Here is a 25,520-nt window from a genome sequence, read left to right on the forward strand (position 1 = left end):
TTCATGGCCAATTTCAAAATTACTGCATCATTATACATTCAATCAAATCTGCGCTTGCACGTGTTTGTACCATGTAATAGGCATTGCATTTTTGTGCAGTGTACCATGAAAACATGAAGGCTGGAGCGGAGAGATGCTGTCATTGCACTGATTCTTTGTTGGTTTTATGTAACATTTAATGTCATATCAAGGGAAATTGGACTGCATGTATTGAGAATGAACTATAGAGCCTTTAAGTCAGATCAAAGCCATTAAATGCCACTCAAATCATGATTCATAGCAAATAATGATTGTGTTATCAAAATGAATGCCTAACTGCCTACCACAGCTAGATCCCATCAGGGATAGAATCAGCTAATTTCCTCATAAAGAATGCATTTGCAGTTCAGATGTTCCCGTCTGTCTGACGGCAGTCACGCGACAAAGCAGACTGTCGTAGATTCCTTTGTGTCAGAAGATGAGGAACATGTCATCCTCATCATCTTCTGCAGTGCTCTCATTTGCCCTCTGTATATCAACTCTTATCAATACTTCATCTGAACCGATGTAGATTTTAAAGTCATGACACTCTGTTATGTGAGAGCTGTCATACAACATGTCAGTAATTCTTTTTCTATTGATCTTATATTTGGTAATGATTTGGATAATTGAACGCGGAGGCGAGTGTGGCTGTGCTCTTCTGAGGCTTTATCTCTCAGGCAGTGTGAGCTACATGTGGTTAGAGTTAGGAAAGCGAATGCGCTCAATCCACTGAAACACACAAGTGTTCCTGCAGGGGACGGGGGGTATTAGAAAAAGCCTGAATTTGAGAAATGTGATATGGGAGCTCTGTGGAAGAAAAACAAAGTAATTTAAGCCACAAGCCTTTCTTCTTATGAAAGTAGTATCAAGCTTTTATTGAATTCAGCGTGTTTATGGTAGGGGTAACGTTAACGGTCTGGTGAGTGTGGGTGTAGCCTAACAACTTAGATAGTCATCTTTGTTCCCATTTCAGTGCACAATGTGTCCTACCCTTATGCGTATGAATGTGTGAGCATTCATGAGTGAAGCTTGTCCTCTGCCCTCTTCCCGGCGGCTGCTCAAGAGCAGTGCGCCTGTTACTTGCATTGTTGAAGGGGTTATCACAGCAGCGGCGTGATGAAGTTGATGATGAATATCGTCATCACGTGACTTGTCGCGCGTCAGACGGCACTTACAGCATGTATTACAGTACAAATACAGTCAAACATCCTGTCTAAGAGGAGCATTTCAAGAAAGCCCTTGCGGACTTGTTTCAGGGCGTTCATTATCTCCTCATTGAGGATTGCCGGCACTAGATTTCGGGCTTACTCTATTAATGACACAAGATTGATCTGGCTCCCCGACCGGGAATCGAACCCGAACCGCGGGGGTGAGAGCGCGGAACCCTATATATATGGAAATGTCTATATATTCTCAGACCTCACTTTTGATATATATATATATATAATAAGTTCCTGAATGGCATGCCATAACTATTGTATTTTTTTTTTCAGGATATTTGACATTTTGTAAACATAAACAGGCATCTGACAATAAAAGTCAGGAAGTTAGCACGATATATGATTGAAAGTTTAAGAGGTAGCACACCAGAGAACTCATGTCTCATATCTTATTTGTATCTATCGACTGCATGATGTATCTGCTGTTCCCCGTAGGCGCTGTGTGTATTTGTTATGTTTTAACTGACAGAGTAGGTTCAACATGAAGAGAGACCATAGATTCAATGAAGAAAGGCAAGGTTACGGTTTTCTATTGCAGCAGTCTTATGTTGTACTCCACTGCATTTGTAAACATTGACAGATTCTGTAATGTAAGGAGTGCCACTCCTTACTTCTAGAGTCGTCTAAACTCAGATATAGTTGTATTCAGACATGCGACCAATCTCACAGGCTTAAGTGCTGCATTCAGGCACCAAACATATGTTGTAAATATAAAAGCACTCAGAGAGCGCAGACCTCCGCCGAGCAGTTCATTCCCCTCTTAATTGGATTTACACCGTCCACAAAAGGTTCTAAATTGTTCTTGGTATCTTTATACACCAACCATGAAAAGTAAAAGTGAATCAGAGTTGATTTTTGAATCCATAAATGGCGTTTTCAATGTTAAAATTAAATGTTTTTTAACTTACTCCATTCTGGATCCGATCTGGATGAAATTCGGTGATCAAATAGAGCTCCCCACCTTACATGGCTGTGTCAAATTCCATAAACATCTGTAAATAATCAACCGGGATATTGAGGAACACATTTTGAAGCTCCATTGACGCAATGTTAACAAAAGTTTCAAAATGATCCAGAATTCAGCATCTCTTCTGGATCATCGGCAAAATGTAATAATCTGTTCCTGATAACATTTCCAATGTTTCCTGAAGATTTCATGCAATTTCATTCATCTACCTTCACTGCCATCTCAGAGGTGTCCAGCATACCATATAGGGAGCATACCATATAGGGAGCAACCATTTAAATATTTTTCATATGGTGAAGACTCTTTTCAATAAGTTACCGGTAACCTTCAACTAGAGTAGAGAGAAAACCCATAATGTACCTGTCAGTACAAGACTAGGGAATGAATGAAACCACATCAGCATCCTGTTGCACATATTTACATCAGGTTCCCCTACAATCAACTCCTAAGGACGAGCCTGCAGCCATTGCTCAAGGAACTGGTTTGTGACTAGCATACAGCAGGGATCTAAAGAACAACTAAAACCTTTCCGCTCCAGTCAAAGGAGAGCAGAGCAGCCAGGATCATGCCCCCCCCTTAATTTTTAGAATCACTGGTTTATGTCTGAATGTGACAAGTCACAGCCTGAACCCAGGCTGATTCACTGCATCCAGCTCACGTTATCATCAGGTTTGACTCATCTGTAATCTGAGCATTTATACTACTCCTGGAAACCTATTGGCTATTTCTTGCAAGATGATGCCTTTTTTCAACCACTGTGTGCATGTTAGACCAAACGCTATATTAAAGACATGGCATTCGAGAGAGGTTTAAATAGCTTGAGACTAAAACCGCTATAAAATTGTAATTTTAGAAATGCATCTTGAACCTTCGCCTAATTGCAACCCTCTCCCGAGCTCCATCATGAGAATGGTGACAAGATGTCTCATTTTGTTCATGGATGTGGGCTTTTTGTTTTTTGTTCTCCTGTATCCTCATTATGTCTATGCTGAGCATCATACCTTGATGGAAGAAACACACACTGATAGTAAATACTGAATTTTTGCTCTGTATTCCCCCTGAACTCTGCAGACATATATGTGCCAAACTAAATTATGTAAAGAGCAGAATTTTTCAGAACAGCACTTATTTAATTTTTTTTTACAAATCTTTTAATTACATCGGAGTTTGCTGTCACATCTGATTGGGTTGTCATGGTTAATAAATAATTAATTAACCTGAATTGCTAGGTTCAGGGACACGACCGATGTTGGAAGGATCAGTGTTGAGCTCGTTTCCCTGAATGGGTAACAGAGATATTGAGTTTTTGGTTTGAACAACTGTCACACTAATGAGTTCCCTGATGTGCTTGAGACGGAAGCAGTGACACCTCATGCTGTCCTGCAGAGGCAGATGCCCACATCCACACTGGCACTGTTTTATGTTTTAGTTTTCTGCGTATTGAGCGATGTTCAGCTTATTAGTATCTTTTTCTCAGAAAGTATCAAAACATCAAAAGGTAACCCCATTTTCATCTCATGCCTCCTGCAGAGAGTTGTTGAAACAGGCACATGGGAGTTGTTCTCTCCTCAGCAAGCCAATAAAGACCTGTGTTCCATCCATAAGGAGTATAAACTGATAGGAAGTGCACACAGGCCCATCTCAAATAAATTAGTTGCAAAATTTGCCCATGTAGCATTCACAGCGAACGCGTGAATGATGTGATCCCAGCTCTGACCTGGGACCAGCTAAGCCTGTGGCTGTTGTTGGAACTGTGGCGGATTTCTTCCCCTCATCAGCAGGCAGCCAATCAAAGTGAAAGAGCCAACATCGACCCCAGCCTCACTCACCTGATGCTGAAACAGCATGATTGTGCTTTTACTAGCTTTTAACGGATTATAATTGTCTGCTAAGTACACGGCTGTCCGTCACACAGATGGTAGCTGAACCCTAATCTTCATTTTGAAGGCTTTCCTGCATCTGGAGATGGAGAAGTTTTCACGCACCTTTTCTTGTCTCCGTCCATGAAACACCCAAATCCTCTTTTCCTTCCCCGAAGCCTCTGGGAGGCCACTAAATGTCTCTTAACTCTGGATGGCTGGGCACTTTTAGATGTTTTATTGACACTGTCCAATGCACATCGACCAACAACTTTGGAAATCTCTTAAAAATGTGAGATATTCTATTTTTTGTGTGTGTGTGTGTGGGGGGTGGGGGGGTGGTAAGTGTTGGAGGGAGAGGTTGCTGGCAAGGACATCTACTAAACGCCAAGGCTGAACAATTCTGAAGCGTGAAAGATTTGAGACTACCAGCCTGCATGTAAGAGACATTCTCAGTCTTGCTGAAGCTATTTATGCTTAATCTGAGCTGCACGTATAAACCAACTAATTATAATTGGTTTGACTACACCCAAGCTCGTGAAATGCATATCATGGACGTTTATCCGATGCTTAATTGACACCGTAAAGGGAATACATATTCATAAACACACACACACACACATACTTATGTACACTGCTTATGCTGCCTCACACAGAATGTCAAATTTAATTGGGGGTATTGAAAGATAGATATGCCTGCTGATTTAAAATACTATGCATCCAAAGTAACTTCTTACATTCATATTCTTGCCAACAAACTGAGGAAGGAGAAATTTATACAAGTAATGAAATGTAAATCTGCGTTATCATTCTACTGTATGTCATGACAATTTATATGTCTTCAGCAGTCATGCATGTTCATGTTAATGATGTGGGTTTTTATCTCTCAATATGCAGATGAGGCATGTAGCTCCCCCACAGTGTCATCTGTATGTGACATTGAAGAGGTTACTTTGATACCTTTCAGTTTTACAAATATCACCTGAACTAATTATTTCTCAATTTTCTCTGTTTCATTGATTTTTCTTCTTCGATCTTACTTATCCAAGGAAAAGAAGAATTAAAATTAAAGCCGCAAGCGGCGTTGTAGGCCCTCGCCGGCCGACAGGCCGTTGAGCTGACCCGCCGACGCACGCCGCTTTTGTCCTGAGTGCTTCGCAAGTGTTTAGATTTGAGCTGCATGAGTCGCTCACAGTTTAGTCAAATCGGTATTTGGATTATATGGCATTCTGCCATCAGGAGTTTTTAAGTTTCAATCCAATATGGCCGCCTTCCTGTGTGTCTGGGGGCGTGGCCATAATACATTTTTTTTTTGCCCTGACATGACGCATGTCTGTACCGAATTTCGTGGCTGTCCGACAAAGTTGGCGTCGGACCCCTCACCATAGGAGGGGTTGCCATCGCCACGGCAACACCGTAAAAACAACAACAAGGTTACGATTGTGTTTTTTGATCGGGACCACATGAGGGACTTTTCTGGTAAGTTTCAATCATTTCTGGCAAAGTATTTTTTTAATTCCCATTCAATTTTTGTTATTGTTCTCTAGGGGGCGCTGTAAGGCTGATTGTCAAAGTGTCCCTTTTAAAGTGTCCAGGTAGGAAGGGTCAATAAGTGTTTAAAATTTGGTTTGGATTGGAGTGTGTGTGTGTGCAAACGCTGACTCTGCAGTTTTTAAAATTATATCCAATATGGCCGCCTTCCTGTGTGTCTGGGGGCGTGGCCATAATACTTTTTTTTTTTTGCCCTAACTTGACGCATGTGTGTACCGAATTTCGTGGCTGTCCGACAAAGTTGGCGTCGGACCCCCCATAGGCACAATGCATTGTGATTTTTGTAGGTGGCGCTAGCGCGCCACTTTTTCATGCCCAATTTTAAAACACATAAAATAATTAATTTTTCGCCGGTTCTGAGCTTGGTTCAAAGTTTGGTGAGTTTTCGAGCACGTTCAGGGGGTCAAATTGCCGTTTAAACAGCAGAATAAAGAATAAAGAATAAAGAATAAAGAATAAAGAATAAAGAATAAAGAAGAATAAAGAATTTTTGCAAAAACAATATAACTTTTTTTCTGAGTGTGCGATTTCTACACAAAATACATTTTCGGAATGGTCTCGACGAGGGCTACGCGTCTGTGGGGGCACACAAACACGAGTTGACGAGCTTCGCTCGTCAACTCGTGTTTGTGTGTGTGTGTGTCTGTCCGTGTGTCTGTGTTGTTTAGTGTCGATGTGTGTGTGTGTGTGCTGTTGAGTGTCGTGGGTGTGGGCGTGGGTGTGTTGGTCGCCCGATGGTTGACTCGCTGCGCTCGTCAACCATCGGAAGACAGTTACAAACACGAGTTGACTCGCTGCGCTCGTCAACTCGTGTTTGTGGATCTCTGTGTGTGTGCATTTGTGTTGTTTAGTGTCGGTGTGTGTGTGTGTGCTGTTGAGTGTCGTGGGTGTGGGCGTGGGTGTGTTGGTCGCCCGATGGTTGACTCGCTGCGCTCGTCAACCATCGGAAGACAGTTACAAACACAGTTGACTCGCTGCGCTCGTCAACTGTGTTTGTCGATGTCTGTGTGTGTGCGTGTGTGTTGTTGAGTGTCGGTGTGTGTGTGTGTGTGCTGTTGAGTGTCGGTGTGTGTGTGCGTGAGTGTGTTGGATGCCGAGGGTTGACGAGCTGCGCTCGTCAACTTTGTCGAGGGTTGACGAGCTGCGCTCGTCAACTTTGTCGAGAGTTGACGAGCTGCGCTCGTCAACTTGTCGTCTTCTGCGTTGCAAAAGCAATAGCCCCTTACGCCTAGAATAGGCGCTCGGGCCTAAAAAAATATATATATATATATATATATACCGGGTGGCACAGAGGAACAAATGAGATTGCATTTGTAGTTTGATCAACAAGAAACTTAATGACATGCTGAATCTTAATTAGAGATAATACAGTAAGAAACAAAAGTGATGCTATCTTCTAAAAAGCCATTAAAACTCAATCATAAGAACTAAGCAGGTGGCAGAACTGAAATTACTGTCAGGCTCAGGACCTTATCTGAGTAAGGGAAAGCAGTGCTCTACATCTCGGGTTTGTGTTCCTGCTGCGTTGCTGTGGTCTTTTCTCAACTGCTTTTGAAAGAGTGACCCCCCCCCCCCCCCTCTCTCTCGCTCTTCCTGTGTTCGCAGCGTGGGCTGTGATGGCAAAGTTGGCTGTCGACCTTGCCGACCCGTGGTCATCAAAAAGCAGAAAGGAATTTTATTAATTCTCACATTCTGCCATCTGCCTCAATTTGTGAATGTGTCTAACTCCACCCAACCATCCAGCGCCTCCAGACGAACACCCCACCCCTTCAATTTCCTGTCAGACTCGCAGCCATTGACTGAAACAAAGCGAGGATCCGGCCGAGACATAATGCATTAATTAAAGATTTAGATGCAGGACATCACATTACTGCTGTGTGTGCACTATTGTCAACATGTGCCTTTGCATGCTTGGGTCACAAACACACCGATACACCGATGCCTGATCTCAACAACAGCCACATCCCTGTGGAGAGGAAGTACAACAGGCCAATGTTGCTATGGGCTGGAATAACTAATTAAAAGCTTTGATGCCATCGTTTTATGCATGTATACACTTTTCATTTGACCCGCTAATTATTTTTTTGAAAATATTTTTTTTATAATTAAATATATCTCAAGTATCTTGTTGATCTAGTTCTTAGCTTAGTGCTTATGTTTGTCTTAATGTTTCCATCATGTCTTTTATGGCTGACGTATAATTTCCCGACCTCTTCTTAGTTTATAATATTGGTTACACTAAATTAGAATAGAATAGAATAGAATAGAATAGAATAGAATAGCACTTTATTGTCATTACACACGGTAATGCAATGAAATTAAGCAGGCTCTGCACAGTATAAAAAACAGTAAAAGTGCAAAAGTACAATACAAAGGACAGATCAAGTATGAAATTATTGCGGTAAACACACGTTTATGACAATTAATGCATGTGAAGATGATTGTTTTAATTGTTATTGAATGTCCGTATGGCTCATGGGAAGAAGCTGTGAGACAGTCTGGTGGTGTGGGATTTGATTGACCTGAAGCGCCGTCCAGAGGGCAACAGGTCAAAGAGGTGCTGGGCGGGGTGTGATGGGTCTCCGGTGATGGCCTTGGACCTGTTGAGGCAGCGGGTTTTTGCGATGTCCTCCACGGAGGGCAGAGGACGGCCAATGATTTTTTGGGCCGTGTTGATGACCCTCTCCACCGACTTCCTGTTCTCCACACTCTCCACTGAACAGTGATAGAAGGCCACCATCAGCTTCTGGTCCAAGTTGTTCCTCCTGAGGACACGGAGGAAGTGAAGCCTCTGCTGGGCCTTCTTCACCAAGGTCTTGGTGTTAGGAGACCAGGATAAGTTGCTGGAGATGTGGGTGCCCAGAAACCTGAAGGTGGAGACAGTGTCCACACGTACTCCATAGATGAAGAGGGGGGTGTGGGCTGGCCTGTCTTTCCTGAAGTCCATGATCAGTCCCTTTGTCTTCTGGACATTCAGTGTCAGGTTATTTTCTGAGCACCAGACAGACAGTTTTCCAACTTCAGACATGTACGCTGTCTCGTCCCCGTCTGTGATGAGCAAATTGCACATAGGTGTGAATGTGTATGTGAATGATTGTCTGTCTGTGTGTGGCCCTGCGATGAACTGGCGGCTTGTCCAGGGTGTACCCCGGCTCTCGCCTGTAAATTGCTGGGATAGGCTCCAGTAGACCCGGATTTCGGCATAAGCGGTTAAGAAAATGAATGAATTCTATAATATACCGGTAATCCTTTTTCTGGAGCGACACGGTGGCGTAGTGGAGAAGCGGAAGAAAATTAATTTCCTTTGGATTTATATTCAAATGAAAATGTTCCTTTGTTGCGATATCTGATATCTCACACGTAGCTTCAGAAACTACATGACACAATTCAATGAAATTTTACACATGCTTTAATGGGCATCAAATACGTGCATCTGATTTTTCTCTATTCACTTTGTTTATTTTTTTTCCAACTGGGGTGATTTTTCCTGCCAGTTGATCCTATTCATAAGGGTTTCTTTTCCATTAGAGAGGTGGTCTGTGTCTTCGTCCGTGTCCCTGGATGTAGATTTTCTCCATCATTTCTATGGAACTGCATATTGTAACTGTTTTGAAAGAATTAACAACAAGGTCGGCGATGAGATGAGCACATAAGATATGACAAAACAAAGAGTCAAAGGAAATCTGGTTCTAGATGCAGCTCTGTGGAAATTATTCAATTTCCCCAGGAAGATAATACGCTTCAGTGTTTAGAGTACAAATGTGCCATCGCCCTCTCGTTAGCTTGCCATGGTTCCAGTAAGCATCTTAATTAGATTATTATAGGAATCATGGGGAACTTGTGGCCCTGTTAGCCTCGGGCTTCTTTACTTGTGGTGTTTGCATCTAATTGGTTTGTTTTGTTCAGAGCTGCCCAATATTGCATGCCTTTTTTTTACGTGAACTTTAGCACGATTTTCCCTCTTCTATATTTATCAATGCAGTGAAAGAGTTACTCATCAAAGGATGTTATTTAAAATGGAACAGCGTGACTATATTGCACTTGATGAAACAATTGGCAGGAAACCGTATTTGCTCACACCAGGATGTTTGGCTGCAGGCCGGCACTAGAGATGATTGCAACACGTCAGAATAGATCATCTCACCCGGATGGGTAACAGGTTGTTGTGGTCTCTACTTTACAACCTCCTCTGGATCAACTGATATTCCAAAGGCCCTTGTCAGCTGCCATCTTGACGGCAGTTGTGATCTGAGTTGAAGAGAAACCTGATGGCTGAAAGGCTGTAGACAAAGTGCTGTCAATTGTCAGTATATTAATGTTTAATGCACGGATTAAAACATATGAGCAAGAAGGTGTAATTTCTACCATATTATTCTAGTCTAATAAAATAATTAATGTAATATATCTGTCAAAAATAAACAAGAGATGGTTCATAAAAAGTGACAAAGCCTCATCAGGGATTAGTCTGGCCTGTTTTACTTCAAACCCGTGTTTCAGAAAACCCAGCACAGACTGATTTATGCATTAAGAGCGTCCTGAATATATATAATAGCGATATGCTGCTTTTGCAGGGATCCCACCAACCAATCGTGCCTAAAAAGCTTTTTCAAAGCGCTGAGTGTCAAAGCACTTCAGTCTCCATGCATCAGGTAGAACAGATTGGTGTGGAGAGCAGTGATAAATATGGTTCTTTTGATACAATAGCTTTGTAGGTCACTCTGTGGCGAGCTGAGGTGTGCTCGCTCAGACGACTGCTCCTGCAGAGCCTGTGCAGCCCACAGACACAGGAACACACGACCTTTAAAGAGGGATTTGAAAAGGTCAACGCACAGGCATGCAGAATAGCAATATAGGTGGGTGCTTCCAGAGGTCACAGGGTCATTGTGGGATTTATTCCTCCATGGCCCGCTCCCCCTGAAGAAATGGCTGAGTACGATAAGACTTTCAAGATTAACTTCAGCAGGGTTTTCCAGTGGTGTGTTATAACGTCAGAAATGCTTCAACATCTTTGTTAATACACTCAGTTCTGTGTTCAGAGTAAGATAATGTGGACTTGCAGGCGACCGGTCTGTACCAAAACACCATGCTGTTTTTCGTTACTCCCGTGAAGGCCTTCTCACTGCTTTGCTCTACAGTTCAGATAAGAATAATAATACAGCAATTTTTGCCCATAAGGGGAATTAGATTTGTTGTTGTTTTTTTGCCGCTGGTTTATGTGCTGGTCTTTACTTAAGGTCAAAGCATTATATTAGTCTATGGTCTCCTCTTAATGGAGCAGGGCGGATTTCCATAGGACCAAGCCGCCTATGTTGGTGCCACATGACTGAGTGGGTGCTCTCACGCTTTACTCCACAGTCCCGCGTGATATGACTGCATGCTTAGTGACTCTTCTTCCACTGATCTAATTAGTCCCTTGACGCATCTTTAACAGTTCGTGTTTATCAGGAACATTAATTAGCACCTAGACTGAACATATTACTTTGAATATAGTGGATGTCCTTGTTTATTAAGGTATTAACGGGTGAGTGTGTGTGTGTGTGTGGGAGGGGGGGTACGCTCCCTTATCCCCCGGTAAGCCTGCTCATTTGTCATACGCTTTTTGCAGTTTGTTTTTTGTCTCCTACTTATTCTTGTTTGTCTTTTTCTAAGTGCTCTCATAAAGTCATGTTGGATTAGCATTATTAATTACAAAAGCGCCCGCGTCCCCAGCGTTACAAAGTTGCTGCATTAGTACCGTAAAGTGGCACCCGCCTCTTGTGGATCGTCACCAGAGGAGCACATAGCATTTTTGGTCTCGTTCTCAACTGAGCACCTGAAAATGTTTCCCAGTGTTCACCGTATGGATGGCATGAAGCAAAAATGTTTTAGGCCCCCTGTCATCATTCGTAGTTGAATAATATGTAATAGATCCCATATTTACAAAAGTCTTTTACCTCCATGCAGACCATCCAAATCCTTTATTTTACACAGGCAATGCTATTCTCACCTCACATCTGAATTGTTCTGGTTATCTTGCACCTTTCAGTGTGCAAGTGAAAGTGTTTGTGATAGGGGACCCTGTGATCAATGCAGTATTCAAGTGTACCGGTGGCACACAGAATATGCTCAAGGTAACCGACTTCTGCTACATCTCAACCCAGAAACCAGTCGCAGTACCTTCTTTACAACATGCTACATTGTTCGAGTCACACAGTAATCATTTCATCATTTATTCTGACCGTGCTCACTTGTTGCCTTCCTGATTTCCCCGGTCTGCATAAACATGGAAGATAACTACTGTAGTTCGTGTTCAAGGAATAATTCAAGAGACGGAACCGTTGCAGAAAAGACAAGTCTCATTGATTTTTAAGAGACAGACAGACCTTTTTCACTGTTACTCTGGAGAGCTTGTGAATCCTTTTTTGTTGTTTTGAATTGCTTTTTTGTAAAGCAGTCTTTTAGTAACAATAAACCTTTTGTGATCTCAAATGAGTCTGAATTGCTTCACTTGTTTTTGCGTGATCTATTGGTTACCTTCTCATTATTCCATTAGCAAAACTACATAAGGACGCTGACACTAATATAGTCGTATCGTATGACAGCTTCTCTGAGAGAAATCATGCAGATCATGGAGACTGGATTCCTGTGCTGCGCTGACGCAGCATTTATTTGACATTGAGGCTGTCCCGTCTAAAGTCACATAGTTCAGTGGCTTGTGCGGTTCTCAGTAGCTTCATCTAAAGCAAAGCATTTGTTTCGTGCTCTGGCCTCGTGTTTCAGACAGGAATTCATTTTGGCACTACTCTGGTCTTGTCTCTGTGTAATAGAACAGCTCACATAGAGCGGCTTGGTTTATCAGTAGTATTCTTTTTTACATCTTTATTCTTGTTTTATTTCGCATGCAAATACGCACACAATTATATTTACACCCTATAGTGGGCCCCTGTAAGTCGTCCACCCATACACACACAGGTTCCCCTTAACATGCAGGGCAGGCGTATGGTGACGTCAGCGTGCCTGGAGTTGTTAGGCAGGGTCGGTGCCTTGCTCAAGGGCACATCAGCAGCCACCAGTCCGCACTTGATATTTTTGTCTGGGCCGGGACTTGAACCTGTCACCCTCCGGTTGCCAAACCAAGTTCCAAATGACTGAGCCACTTCCTCTCGTCAAAAAGATAAATACTGGTTGATCCCCCCCCCCCCCCCTTATAGACCATCTGATTCTTATTTCATCCAGCATCACTGTCGAAAAGGGCAAATCAGATTATTTATTAATTATTATTTATTTAGCAAAGATGCATCATATCTGAGTTTGAAATTATCTACCATTGGATGCCAGCTACATGGAGAAACACAAGAATCACAAATTACATTTAATAAATCTTTTTGTCATGAAAATTCTACTCTCACATGTAAACCAAGGATCACTAAAGTTGTAGTGTGCACTGCTTTAGAATAATATTCCAAGACGAGGAAAAAGGGAAACGGCCACAAAGAATAAATATACCAGAGAAAATCTGCTTTAAGGATTATTTGTTCTGATAAGGAAAAGATATCCGATTTTGATATATGCTGGAATGGCTATTTTTGTCCCTTATGCAGATGTGAGATTTGCACGTTGAAGCTGGGTGATAATATAACTGTCTTTAACTGGACCTTTGATCGATCTACAACTGTGCAGCTGTTTGTCATCAAAGAGAAGTGCAAACCATAGTCAGCAATGCTCATTCACACGAAACTCCTTAACTCCAATTTAGTTGATTAACCTGCTGTAAATCTTGCGAGCTGCTTTCATGTACAATATCTAATCAGCCTCCATAGCAAAAACCTTCAGGCACCTCCGATCTGCTGGTTAAAGCAACACAGAGGAAATCAGAACCAGACAATTTGAACTTAATCTCTGCAATCAAAGATTTAGGTGCTCTCTGTGGGAGCTATGTTTTATTTATAACCCACCAACATCTGCGGCTGTCTGATTTCACTTTGTTTTCCTACTTTAGGATTATAACGTTGCTGTACAGCTGTGGTGCCATTGTATGAAGTAATTCTCAGGACATGTTGTCCCTGTTGTCCCAATGATTTATCTGTTGTGTAATATAGTTTTTTGTAATCCTCATCCACTGACCCCTCAAAAAATATTTTGCTGTCTCCCAGTCTGTCCTGACACTGTCTCTAATTCACATCCAATGAGAGGTTGTACATTTTCTTGGTGCATCTGATAGAGTCCAGATCAGATCTTAAGTCATGTCAAAGAGGCTTCTTCTTTCAGGCTCGCTTCCCTGCTTGATGTCGTCTACGCAGCCATGTGGTATCACTCTCAAGATCAGGTTTTATTTCCTGCCATTATATCAACCTATGGTCTGTTCAGCAGTGTGAAAATCTGCCATAATCTCACAGTGGCATTTTCTTGTGAAAAACATCACCTTTTCCTCACTCACACTTTTCACTTTTTATATATTGATCTTTTTATTCTTACATTGAGGGATATGTATAAAAACTCTAGTGAACACTGAATGGTATTCATGACTTAATGAGAGAATGGAGAGTTGCAGAGTTCTTTTGTAAGGTTAACTCATGCTACACAATAATAAGTCTACCCAGCCAGTCGAATCGCCAGTTTGGATTTGAGAACAAAAAATGTTTTTCGTGACCCTTTACTTTTAGGGTCATGTCAGCTCTAATGCAGCTGGAAGGAAGGGAATACACATATTGTTATCTCTGCCCAAACATCCCACTGACATCTTGTATGGACTCTGTTATTTAAGTAACACAGGGGGTTGTAGCTTTCTCGAGCAGCAAGTGGATAAAGCTGAGTGCTTTCTAATGAGTCTTACTTCTGACCTCATGGCATTAAACTCCACTGGAAGAAGAAAAAAAAGTACATGTGGGCTGAACCTATGAGAACTGGCAAAGTTATAGACATTTACATGTAGCAAGATGATGATGCAGCCCACACACACTCTCACTTATCTGCATTATCATGTTCAAGTACTGACTGGGTTACATAAAGAGCAATATTGGTAATCATGGACGGGATGAAGACATGCACGACTGCTGTGGCCATTGATAAATAGCATGTCAGTGGTGCATCCTTTCTGCCTCTGCAGACCATAGTTTGGATGCAGCTCAGGCAACTTTGCCTTGTGGGTTGTGATTGGATTGTCATTTGTTTGGCAGGTTTTGTGTAAAACTCACACTGGAGTGGTCTGCCTGAATCACACCATGTATTTCCAACTCAGGAAACCCCTTCGGAACCTCTCAGGCCCTGTCAGGGCAAACGTGCAGCTGAAAAGGAGAAGACCAGCGTGCCAGACAAGTGCACAGAGACACATCTACCACAGCAAAGCCTGCTTACACCAGAGAGGAACTTCAAAAAGGATTTATCTGAGAAATGGGAAAGAGATGTGTGTATTTTGCGCAGATGACTCAATTTAATTTATACGAGACAGTGTTTTCCCTCTAGAGAATCTCCTGCTGGACATAAAAAGGTTTGTTCTCATTGTGTAAAAACTGTTTTCATCTGGAAATAAACACACATTGAGTTATAGCCTTAACACAAGCTTGGCATAGCAGGTCCTACGTTAGAGGATCTCTCTGTCTGGCTACACGCACCAGCCTCAATCAGCAAAAGTGGAATTGGCTGTTCGAGTTCTTCACCAGGAGACTGAGAAGGTATTGACTAAATAGAAACTGCAAATATGAAAATATTAGTGGGTTGGCATGACAACCAAGCAAGATAAGCAAAGCCAGATCCTGGAGAGAACATGATCAGACACACAGCCTGGTACCGTAAGACAAAACATTACTACTTCAACATGACACGTAATACTGCCTATTGCTAATCAATATGATAATTGGGAGCACAGCACTCATCAAGCGTCAAATAGAAACTTCCCTTAAAGGTAAAGAGTCACACAATTACATTTATCTGCAAACTGAGGCGATATATTTCTGTAATTTGAAGAATTTGATAATCATTCTCTTGACGTCCATTAGCTGGAAGCAGCATGCTTTCAAACTGCTCTCAGAGAGAATGGCGTCCACATGTTCATCTGAGCCTGAAGGAGAGTGCCGTTTGACTGCCGTGTGTGTCTTATGCATCTGAACAAACCATCACAGGAACCTTCCCTTCACCTTCACGTGCAGACACGCGCCTCATCAGCAGAGGCTGCTGATCATTACCATTGCAGCGCTGGGTCATAGATACAGCCCTCACATTACACCTTTTTTACATCATTCCCCTCTGACCTTGTCCACCTCTCATTTTTATGATGTGAAATTATCCCAATCCTTCACGCTCACATAATTCCCTATAGGCTCAATGCTTGTATTCCATCATAATATTTATTTGACCATCCATTAATTGACAGATTTGTGAGTGGAGTCTATTGCAACATTGGTCAGCACTGGTGGTGCTGATAATTCCTTTAGCTCTCAACTAAGGTGTTTGCAGATCTAATTATTAGTTGGGAAGGATTTTCATTACTGTCATTTGGTATTTACGGCTAAACATTCAGTTGCACTCCGGTGATGTCAGACAGTTTTCTTAACTCTTTTGGAAGGAGCTCAGCATTAAACAGCCATTTGAGAATATTTTCCGCAGCTGCATTTATTTCTCTGATTGGTACAAATTTAAAACCTGAGATGCTGCCGTCTTTTTTCCTGAAGAATTATAAATGAAAATATCAAATTAATTACAAGCGATCAATTGCAATTTACATCTGATTGCGCAGTGCTTCTGTTGACAGCAGGCGCTGGCAGGAACGGCCCAAAGCCTGCGAACGTGAGATTTGAAAATTTTAACTAAAATGCTTGATGGCCTCGAAAATAGACAGCATGGTAGACATGCTGTCTATGTCTAGCAGTGAAGTCTAAACAATACAGTAGAAACTCTTTGTTCAGCTTGAATGTGTAAAAAGTGTGACACACACACCCACACACAGAATTTTGTGGTATTAACATACAAATTGCTGATTATCTAGTGGATTTTCCATATTTATCAAGGAAGAATTTTCCTGTCAAAATCTTTGATATTCTGTGCTTCATACAGCCACAGAAGCAGTATGGTTATGTTTAACACTGAAAGCAGCCAATTTAGCAAAATCTTATCACTTGGATGTAGTCACACTGTGCTCAGCTCCTGCACGCATTTGCACACAGTTAATTAAAAGTTAATTAATTGAATTAGCTTACTTAAATCTGGCTTCTGTTTGTTAAGCAGACTCTATCGGTGACCCCTGATGATGATATAGCAAGGATCTCTTACCAGCTGTTTACATTTGAGCTCAGCACTTTTTTCCGGGCCTTGGTTGTAACCAAGCTGCCTGGTAGCCCCGTGTCGGGCTTCTCCTTTCATGCATGGATGGAGGCATTTTGTTCAAAGGGACGACCTTTTCTGGGCACTTCTTTGAAGTGATAATTCACCAGCTTGCTGCAGGTGGAGCTCCAGCTCTGTCTGCAGACAGGGTCAATCAAAGTCAAATGCACGGCGCTGTTCACAGCTTCACCTGAGTAGCCTGTGCCGGTGCCAGGCTCGCAGCAACACTCAGCCCAGCCCCGACCACGAGTAAAGGGAATGGAGATGTATGATTTGAGCAGTAACCTGGTCTGAGTAAATGTGATGTCATGCAAATGAAGGCTCTAGGCCTGTCTGTTGAGCATTAAAACACACAACACACACACACACCTCTGACTGTTGATTGTCAGGACCCAAGCGGGATTTTTGCAGTCTTTTCCAAGCTTCGGGGAGGCGCAGGTGTGTGTAATTAAATCAGTAATAAGGCCTGGATATGGCCCACCTGCCTCAAAGTGAACGCTATCCAATCCAGCTCTGAATGTGGCTGCAATGATGCCAATAAACTCGTTTTATGGGGACATTTTTCCAGCTCAGGAATAATTCCTATAATTACTCATTCTGTCAATCAATTGCATTATCACGCACGCACCACTCGTATTTCATGTTAGAGATTAATCAATCATGAACAATCAAACGTAATGTGTATTTATTGTGTATTTGTCAGTGTTTAATATTATTCATTACGCCCAGTCACTGTGGCGGATTGGTGATCAGCCAAGCTTCGCTGTGATGCAGTGCATGCTGATTTTTACTCACCACAACCTTGAGCATAAGCAACTTAAGTGAATAAATGAATTGTTCGTGCCAGTGCTAATACTGTATATCAGTTTCCCGCTGCTGTTGTCCATCTGGATACAACCATTTAGGATTGTTGCGCGGGCCTCTTTCTTTTTGACGAGGCTGCACTGGACACACATTTCCCTTGGGTTCGGGCTCCAGCTGGAGTAGATGCGCTAGGGCAACCTGTCCCTATTATTGTTTGTGACAGAATCAAGAAGGAAACGCAAGTAGAAGAAATGCGTGCGTTTGTGCCTGCCCGTCAGATTCTGCTGGCAGTATCCCCAATGTAATTATGGGCATGGCTGGCCAGCTATGACAGCTCATCTGTTAGCCAGCAAGTAGGAGTATGGGGCAAACCTGCGCCAGAGTGATGAGCCACAGAGACACACAAATTAAAGATCTGATGCAGTGTTTCATGAAACAAGAAATTTGAGATAAAAGGGTTTTCATTTAGCTTCATGCTACAAACTAACACATGCATGTGCTGCAAACTGACAGTCAGCCATTCCCCTTGATTCGCTGCATTTCACGTGCTGTGCAGATTAGATATAAAGAGGTATGTTGCACATGGCCATTATCATTTTCATTAGTCCAATCTCATCATATATTCAGGAGTCAATTACAACTAGGAGGCGCTATGGGTCTGAACTGATTAAGGTGGATGAACAAAGCCCCTGTAGAGGGTTAAAATAAAATAAAATAAAAAAGTACATCTTGTATTTAGATGTACATGCCAGCATTTACAAATAATATCTGCACCAATTTTCTATTTTCCTTTTTTTAATATAATGAGTAATTAAATAATTAATTGTAATGGCATTTGTAAGTATTTGAAAACAGCTCTCTAATTGATCTTTTTATTTGTATTTTATGTTTTATTACTTTCGCGGCAAACCTTTTGAATACTTTACCTGCTGGCTTGATCTTCACTAAATCAGAATCAGAATATACTTTATTGTCATTGACAGCGCAGTACAAGTACAGTACGACAACGACATTGGTTGAAAAGGCAGATCAAACAGTGACAGGCCAAGCCAACGGCACAGTCTCACGTCTTTCTGTTCAGAGAAAGAGGAGCAACCCCTCCAACACCCAGGGACCCAATCATATTGTGCTTAGCCTTTGGCAAAGGCCCTCCAATCAGAGATAAGTAATGACTAGGTAGGCTAGCATGCCGTGATACCAGCTTTCTAATTAGTCTTCCATTAACTTTTTCAACCTTGGCCGCTGTGGGTTGTGGGTACACACACACACACACCATTAGACAAAAATTTGGTCTAAAGTCTAACATTATTTATTTAAGAACATGTTCAACTCTGCCCTGCTCATTTAAATCACGACTACTTGACCCTAACTGGCCAAATGTGTCCGTTGTGTTTTTTCACCTATGCTGTCAATTTATATATTCCATTTTAAAATTGAAAAGCAGCTCATTCACCTCCTAATTAGATTTTCACCGTCCACATGGTGATCTGGCTCATCACCAAAAGGTTCTAAATTGTTCTTGTTATCTTTATACGCCAACCATGAAGAGTAAAAGTGAATCGGAGTTGAGTTTATTTTTAACTATTTTTTTAATCCATAAATGTAGTTTTCAATGTTAAAATTAAAGATTTTTTACTGACTTGATTCTGTATCAGATCCAGGTGGTGAGGTAGAGGCCCCCATCCTACATGACTGTGTCAAATTCCATAAATGTTTGTCAATAATAAACCGAGATATTGAGGATTTTTTTTTAAGCTCCATTGACTGCAATGTTAACAAACATTTCAAACTGATCCAGAATCCAACATTTCCTGAAAATGACATCAAGATTTGTCAAAAATCTCTTGAGTTACCTTGTTAACAGTTTAGGCCCAAATATTCAGTAAAATGCCCTTCAATTATTCCATCAACCTACTCCTTTGACTATTTTGTATGTGTGTGTGTGTGTGCACAACACGATATGCTCTCTGGTTGATTTTGAATGAACAATTGTAGGTTTTTAACTTCAGAGGGAAAATACACAGATCACCTTCTGCATTTCATTTCGTTTAGATTTTTAGGAGGCCTGGGCCAGCCGTGTTTGGATACAGACAGAATGGCAATGCGCTACATTTGTCAACCTGATTTCACTGATGCCGGTCAAAGACCATACAATATCCTTCTGATCTGTAGCATGAAAGATCTTGCCCAAGCCTTTTTCAGAGTGTGGACATGGTGTAACAGAACATGAACAAAGGGGGGTGACAGAAGGGGGAGTCTGAGAGAAGAGTCAACATGATATGGATCACTGTCTCCCAAACTGGGGTGTGTGAAGATGGGAGTATGTGGGGGGGAAACAAAAGAGCTTCAGTTTCAAAGTCAAACAGTTTGATTACTGTGTCACATCCAGGCTTGTCAACTGTATTTTTGGCATTTTGCAGCATCAAGAACAGAAACCATATAATATGATTGCTGCACATAGATCAAGTTGTATATTGATGTGTTGCCTTGAATTAAAATATCAACAAATTGAGGCTATGGTGAATATGTTCTGGCAAAATTACATGACCAATAACAAAACACAGGTCTTTTTCTTGTTGCATGGTTCTCGTTTGTGTCCTAATCAAACATCTGGCCTTGGTGAGTTGACTGCACAGCAACAACGGAGATGCTCAGCAGAGCCCGAGTATTTTTTCCTCTTCCTCCGTGCATGCTGCCTCTGAACAGGAGAGCTTCAATGCGGTTGCAACAAGTGAATCCATTTAAATTCAGTCAGAAGCCTCCGGCAGATTTATTGATAAGACTGTGCCAAATATCCTGAACCAGCCAATCACACTGTCAAGACTTTGATGCTATTTTCTACCATTTACTTACATATAAGGAAGCAGATTCAGAGCTCTGACAAGCATGAAAATAAAATACTGTCACGGACTGTGTCTGGACACATTCTATGAGTCTCAGACTTTCTCAAATGTGGCCCAATAATTTTTGAATGTGTTCCCAAAAACACACCTTGGTGTTTATTGTGGGTATTTGAGGATGAGATCAACTGTCTGAAGGAACATGAGACTATAAAATGTTTAGGAAACATGGACATGGATGCAGAACAGTTCTGTCGTCTGGTTTTTGTTTGAATACAGGTCAGAATAACATTGCTCCTTCCTTCAAACACAGCATCAGGGAAATATAGAGCATAAATGGTATCTGTGTGTGAGCCTCCACATGTGTGCTTCACTGATGGTTCTGTGTATCGATGCATGAATTCATGATTCATCCTGTTTCACAGCGGGCAGTCAGTTTTAGAATGGTGCTCCATAAAAGAGTAATGGAATTTCCTGGGAAGCTGCTGTCCTGTGGCCTTCAGGCACCGAGCAGTGTGCACTATCTTGGCCTGTTATCACTTTTCACACAATCTGTTTGTCACTGAGCCCACAACTTCAAAGGAGGCGTAATGCTTTCTTTCATTTTCTCCAGGGGTTAAAGGGTTGAGAAAGTGAGTCTACATTTTATGAACAAAGACATCAAGCGAAATAAAATGTTGCCTTTGCGGATGCAGCCCCGAACATTTACTCCAAAGACAGATCATAAACTATTCATGGATATATGTCTGTCTGAGCACCAGAGGGGGCCTCTTTGTATCAGTTACTTGTGTTGGGCAGGGTCAGAAATGAGGCTAAAGCTTGTAAAATCCCTTTATTCCCATATAACACAACCATCTTGCATGGAGGAAGATAAGTGCTGGATAACCAACATTAGGAGTGTTGTGTAAAAGTGCCTTTATTTGGTCAAGCGATTATCTGCTGCAGCAGAACAGAATGCATGTCTGGAACCGGTACTTTTGAGATTTTGAGATTTTGCTGGAGGAGAGCGAAAGTGAAAGAGGTGACCTCTTTCTCTGCAACTATTTACCAGCTCTGTGCAAGTCACATGTTCACAATATGGACGGTCCACTCCACACAGCCTGTGGGCCGCATCGCAGTGCTTCTGAAGCAAAATGTTTCTGAAGCGGCAGCTATCACAGCAGTCAATGGGCGAGAGGCGGGGTCCACCCTGGACAAGCCGCCAGTTCACCGCAGGCCACACACAGACAGACGATCATTCACGCTGTGATTTCTTTTTCTTTCTTCACAGATGACAAGGGTCATTTTCTGTGTCTTCCTCGAGACCGACTTTGCAATCTACAAGACAAAAATGTCCGTCATCTTTCAAGGTTAGTGTGTTTGCTTCCAGTTGACGATACTGCATAATGAATCAGACGTAATCTATATCAATGCTGTTTAGGAGATTACCAGTGAGAATATATGCAGACACTCTCCGCTTTAGTTAGACTTGTCACTGAACCAGCAGGCGGATATTTTTCATAACTATTGTGACGAGGCTTCAATGTCGGATTGATTGAATTAATGCTCCTAAACAGCAAATGTCTCCCACAAGAAGTAAAAAAAAAAATCTGGGATGCATAGAAACCACTGATTGTCCGTAGTTTCTGCTCCTCAATTCACTATGTGAAAAAAACAAACATCCATTATCTTCTGCTCCCACTCCTCTGTCTTTCTTCCATTTTACGTCCTCGCCTTTTTTTCGGGGGGCTTGGAGCAGTCACCATGCAGCTCTGATGAGGGTTCCATGGAGGGTTGAGTTTAATAGCTGGGGAGCAGAAAGAGGCAGGGCATTACCTCCCTTTTACCTCGCTTTTCCCTCCCCAGTGGAATTCAGGCTCTCAGGCCTTCATCTCACTGCTCCCAGATGGAGAGTGTTTTGTTCCCCTGCTCTCCCATCGGCTGTCCTACTCCTGGCCCAGGCTCTTTGCTGAAAGATTGCATTCTGGGGACAGACCTTAATTATATTGCCTGCCCCCCATGCACCCAGCACCTGTCTCATCATATTAGTGCTCTGAGATGAGAATCTGGTGCTGTTGTTCTCTAGTTATCACTCTTGCCATTTACAATTGCTGTCAGTGGATAAACGGCCACGTATCTCCCCATGACTGGGAACAGAGTGGAAACTAAGCAAGCAGGCTTTGCTTATGTTACATAACATTGTTTTAAAAGCTGGGGGGGGGGGCAAAGCCACCTTTGTCACTGCTCTTATGTGTGGGCTACAGAAGACACCAATTCCATTATAAACCTAGTGGCTATCTAAAGGCTAAAGGTGGCAAAGGAAGTGAGGCAAACACCTGCTCACATCTTTGATCTTGCTTACCTGTTTGAAGCTTTTTGTACACTCTATGAAACAGCATGTCTCAAAGATAACAGAATTACATGTGCTATGATTACAGAAAAGCGCTTCATACAGATGCTATATCTGCCCAGATTGCACCATGCAAATGTGTCTTACAGTAGTCGGTACGTCTGAAATAATGAAAGAAATGCTGATTGGTTTGATTGCACCACGTTGGGAATTCATAGCGCCATAGTGTGAAAAGTCCCACATTTGGGCTTCACAGATTGTCAGTGCTGAATTGAGGCGTGTGAATTAGCTCTGCAGGTGTGCTCAAGCGACTTCAGAACATCCCATCATCCTCCTTGCCGGAGATAGACAGATAGGCAGGCATACCTTGAGGCAACACAGAGGCCTCGGACCTCTTTCTCCTGCAACATCCTCCTGCTTGCAGAAACCCCTCTGTTGCATCAACCTCCATCTCTCTTCTTTCTGTGATTCTGTCTTGCATCACTTCTTGCCCAGTACCTCATCCCTCCATTTTCTATTCTTTGTCCTCGTCATATCAAGGAGGAGCTTCTCCACTGCCTCCTTATTGAGCCGTTGTGAATAGTGGTCTTGATCTGCCTGTAATTTGTGTGTGTGTGTGTATGTGTTTTCATATGAAGCTCAGAATTGTCATTCTGACACGAGTTTCAAGCATGTCTACAGCTGAGAGGAGGCACAATAGATTTTTTTATTGAAGTCTTACTATTCTCATTTTTCATCGTACAGCTGCTTCCCTCATATTCAAGCAATCTGTCAAGTGACAATGACTGGAACAAGAAAGTGTAAACAGGACATTTGCATACAGGAAATTGCTTTATTACAATGTGCATTCCTACAAGCTGTCATTGTGAAGGGAGTGAAAATATGGATGCATCTCTGCAGAAGGAAGAAACTGAAAAATAGCCTTTCCTGACTAGAATTTTCATTCGTAACTCTTCATTCAGGCACGTCCACCGTGATGCACAAGCAAATTCCTGTTAAACAGGAAACTGCATGTAGTTGAGGGTTGAAGATGAGTTTTTTTGTTTTGTTTTTTTGGAGGGGGGGTAGAGTAGTACGTGACACTCCAGAAGAACTGCTGTTTGGAGAGTTATTGATTGTCGAGATCTCACAAACAGACAAGTGTTTTCATGGAGTGCTGGCTTAAAGAGCACTCTGGTTTTTTAAGGTCATCATTTCACTAATTTAGCCTTTCAAACATAGAAATACAGTAGTACCTCAGCTTACGAATGTCTCTACATCCGAAAGTTTCAGGTTACGAAGTATCTGAATGGGAAAATATTGCCTCTCGTTACGAAGGCGTTTCAGGATACGAAGTCAAAAATAGCTGCTCGTAGCTGCTCTGCCATTGGCTATCGCCTAAAATCTGCCTGGCAACCCGTTGCGTATGCGTGTATCCCAGCATGCTATTCGTGTCCCCCTCGTGTCACCCGGAAAAAGTGTTGACAAGTCGGGCTATTGCTCATTATGATGACGTCTGCCTCGCACATTTCCGACGGATTGTCAAAAGCCGGCAAAAGCAGACGTCATTGGATCAGTTTTTCAAGAAACGCGAGGCAGAAAACACCGCAAAGGACCAGTAAACAAAGAGGACAAAAAGTAACAGCTAACAGGTAGATTAATATTTTAAAAAAATATCATACTTTTGCGGGCTTGGAACGGATTAGTGCATTTACATTCAAAATGCGTCTCTACTTACGAAGTTGTCACGTTACGAAGCTACTCCCAGAACGGATTAAATTCGTAAGTAGAGGTACCACTGTACTGAAATATACAAATCTACAAAAAAATAAAACCTTCCATGCAGCAACTACACATGAATCGCTTTCTATGTAGTACCATCCCCTATGCATTAATAATAATAATAATAATACATTAATCATTTAATATGCTGCGACAGATTTGCTATTTGGCTCACAGGACAGTCATTGTTTGCACAGTTTACACAGCTCGAAACTTTAGACTAAAACGACCAGGGATGTATTCTTAGACACATAGAATCTAGAACTACTCGTTGAATGACCTGCAGAGCTTAATCAATATAATTAATTGCATGACATGATTCTATTAAATATTCATAGTGGTCTATAGATCATGTTTGACCACATGCTTATTTACACGTAGTGTGGAAGCAGTCATGCAGCTGAAGTTGTGAAGCGTAAAAGCATGTTAAAATTGATTCAGGCTACACTCGACGACTAATATGATGCGGGTGGCTGGATTCCCTCTATTCTACAGTTCTTTGAATTCTTGCCACACCTCCAGTTAACATTAATTTATATAACTCATCAAACACTCCATTCCCCCCGAACCCCAAAACTACATACCCCACACATGTATTTTGTGGACAGAGGATAAGGAAGGATGCAGTCTGTGTTGCTTTCAGAGGACTCTCCCATGAGGCGGGGAAATGGGGGGGGGGGGGGGGGGTAAGTTTGTTAGTGATGTAACTTAAAGAAAGCAAAGTCTCTCAATCACCAATGGCATGAAGTCGTGCCATTTATTTACATTTGTGCATAAAGTATATAAAATATCCCAATATGTATCTTGAATACTTAGTCAAGCTTGATCTCCGATCATATAAAGATGGAAAATATGGATGACAACCAATTTGAA

The 25,520-nt window shown here is 42.0% G+C and overlaps 1 protein-coding gene across 1 annotated transcript in view; it reads left to right on the forward strand.

The window, feature by feature from the left end:
* The window catches only part of macrod2 (mono-ADP ribosylhydrolase 2), a 351,161-nt gene that overhangs the window by 314,913 nt on the left and 10,728 nt on the right, over window positions 1–25,520 (forward strand). The window contains exon 9 of the mRNA XM_068741582.1: window positions 21,828–21,906. Coding sequence (XP_068597683.1) covers window positions 21,828–21,906 — 79 coding nt within the window. The remainder of the gene's footprint in view (window positions 1–21,827; window positions 21,907–25,520) is intronic.

This window comes from Brachionichthys hirsutus, chromosome 7 (genome assembly GCF_040956055.1).
Source record: "Brachionichthys hirsutus isolate HB-005 chromosome 7, CSIRO-AGI_Bhir_v1, whole genome shotgun sequence".
NCBI lineage: Eukaryota > Metazoa > Chordata > Actinopteri > Lophiiformes > Brachionichthyidae > Brachionichthys > Brachionichthys hirsutus.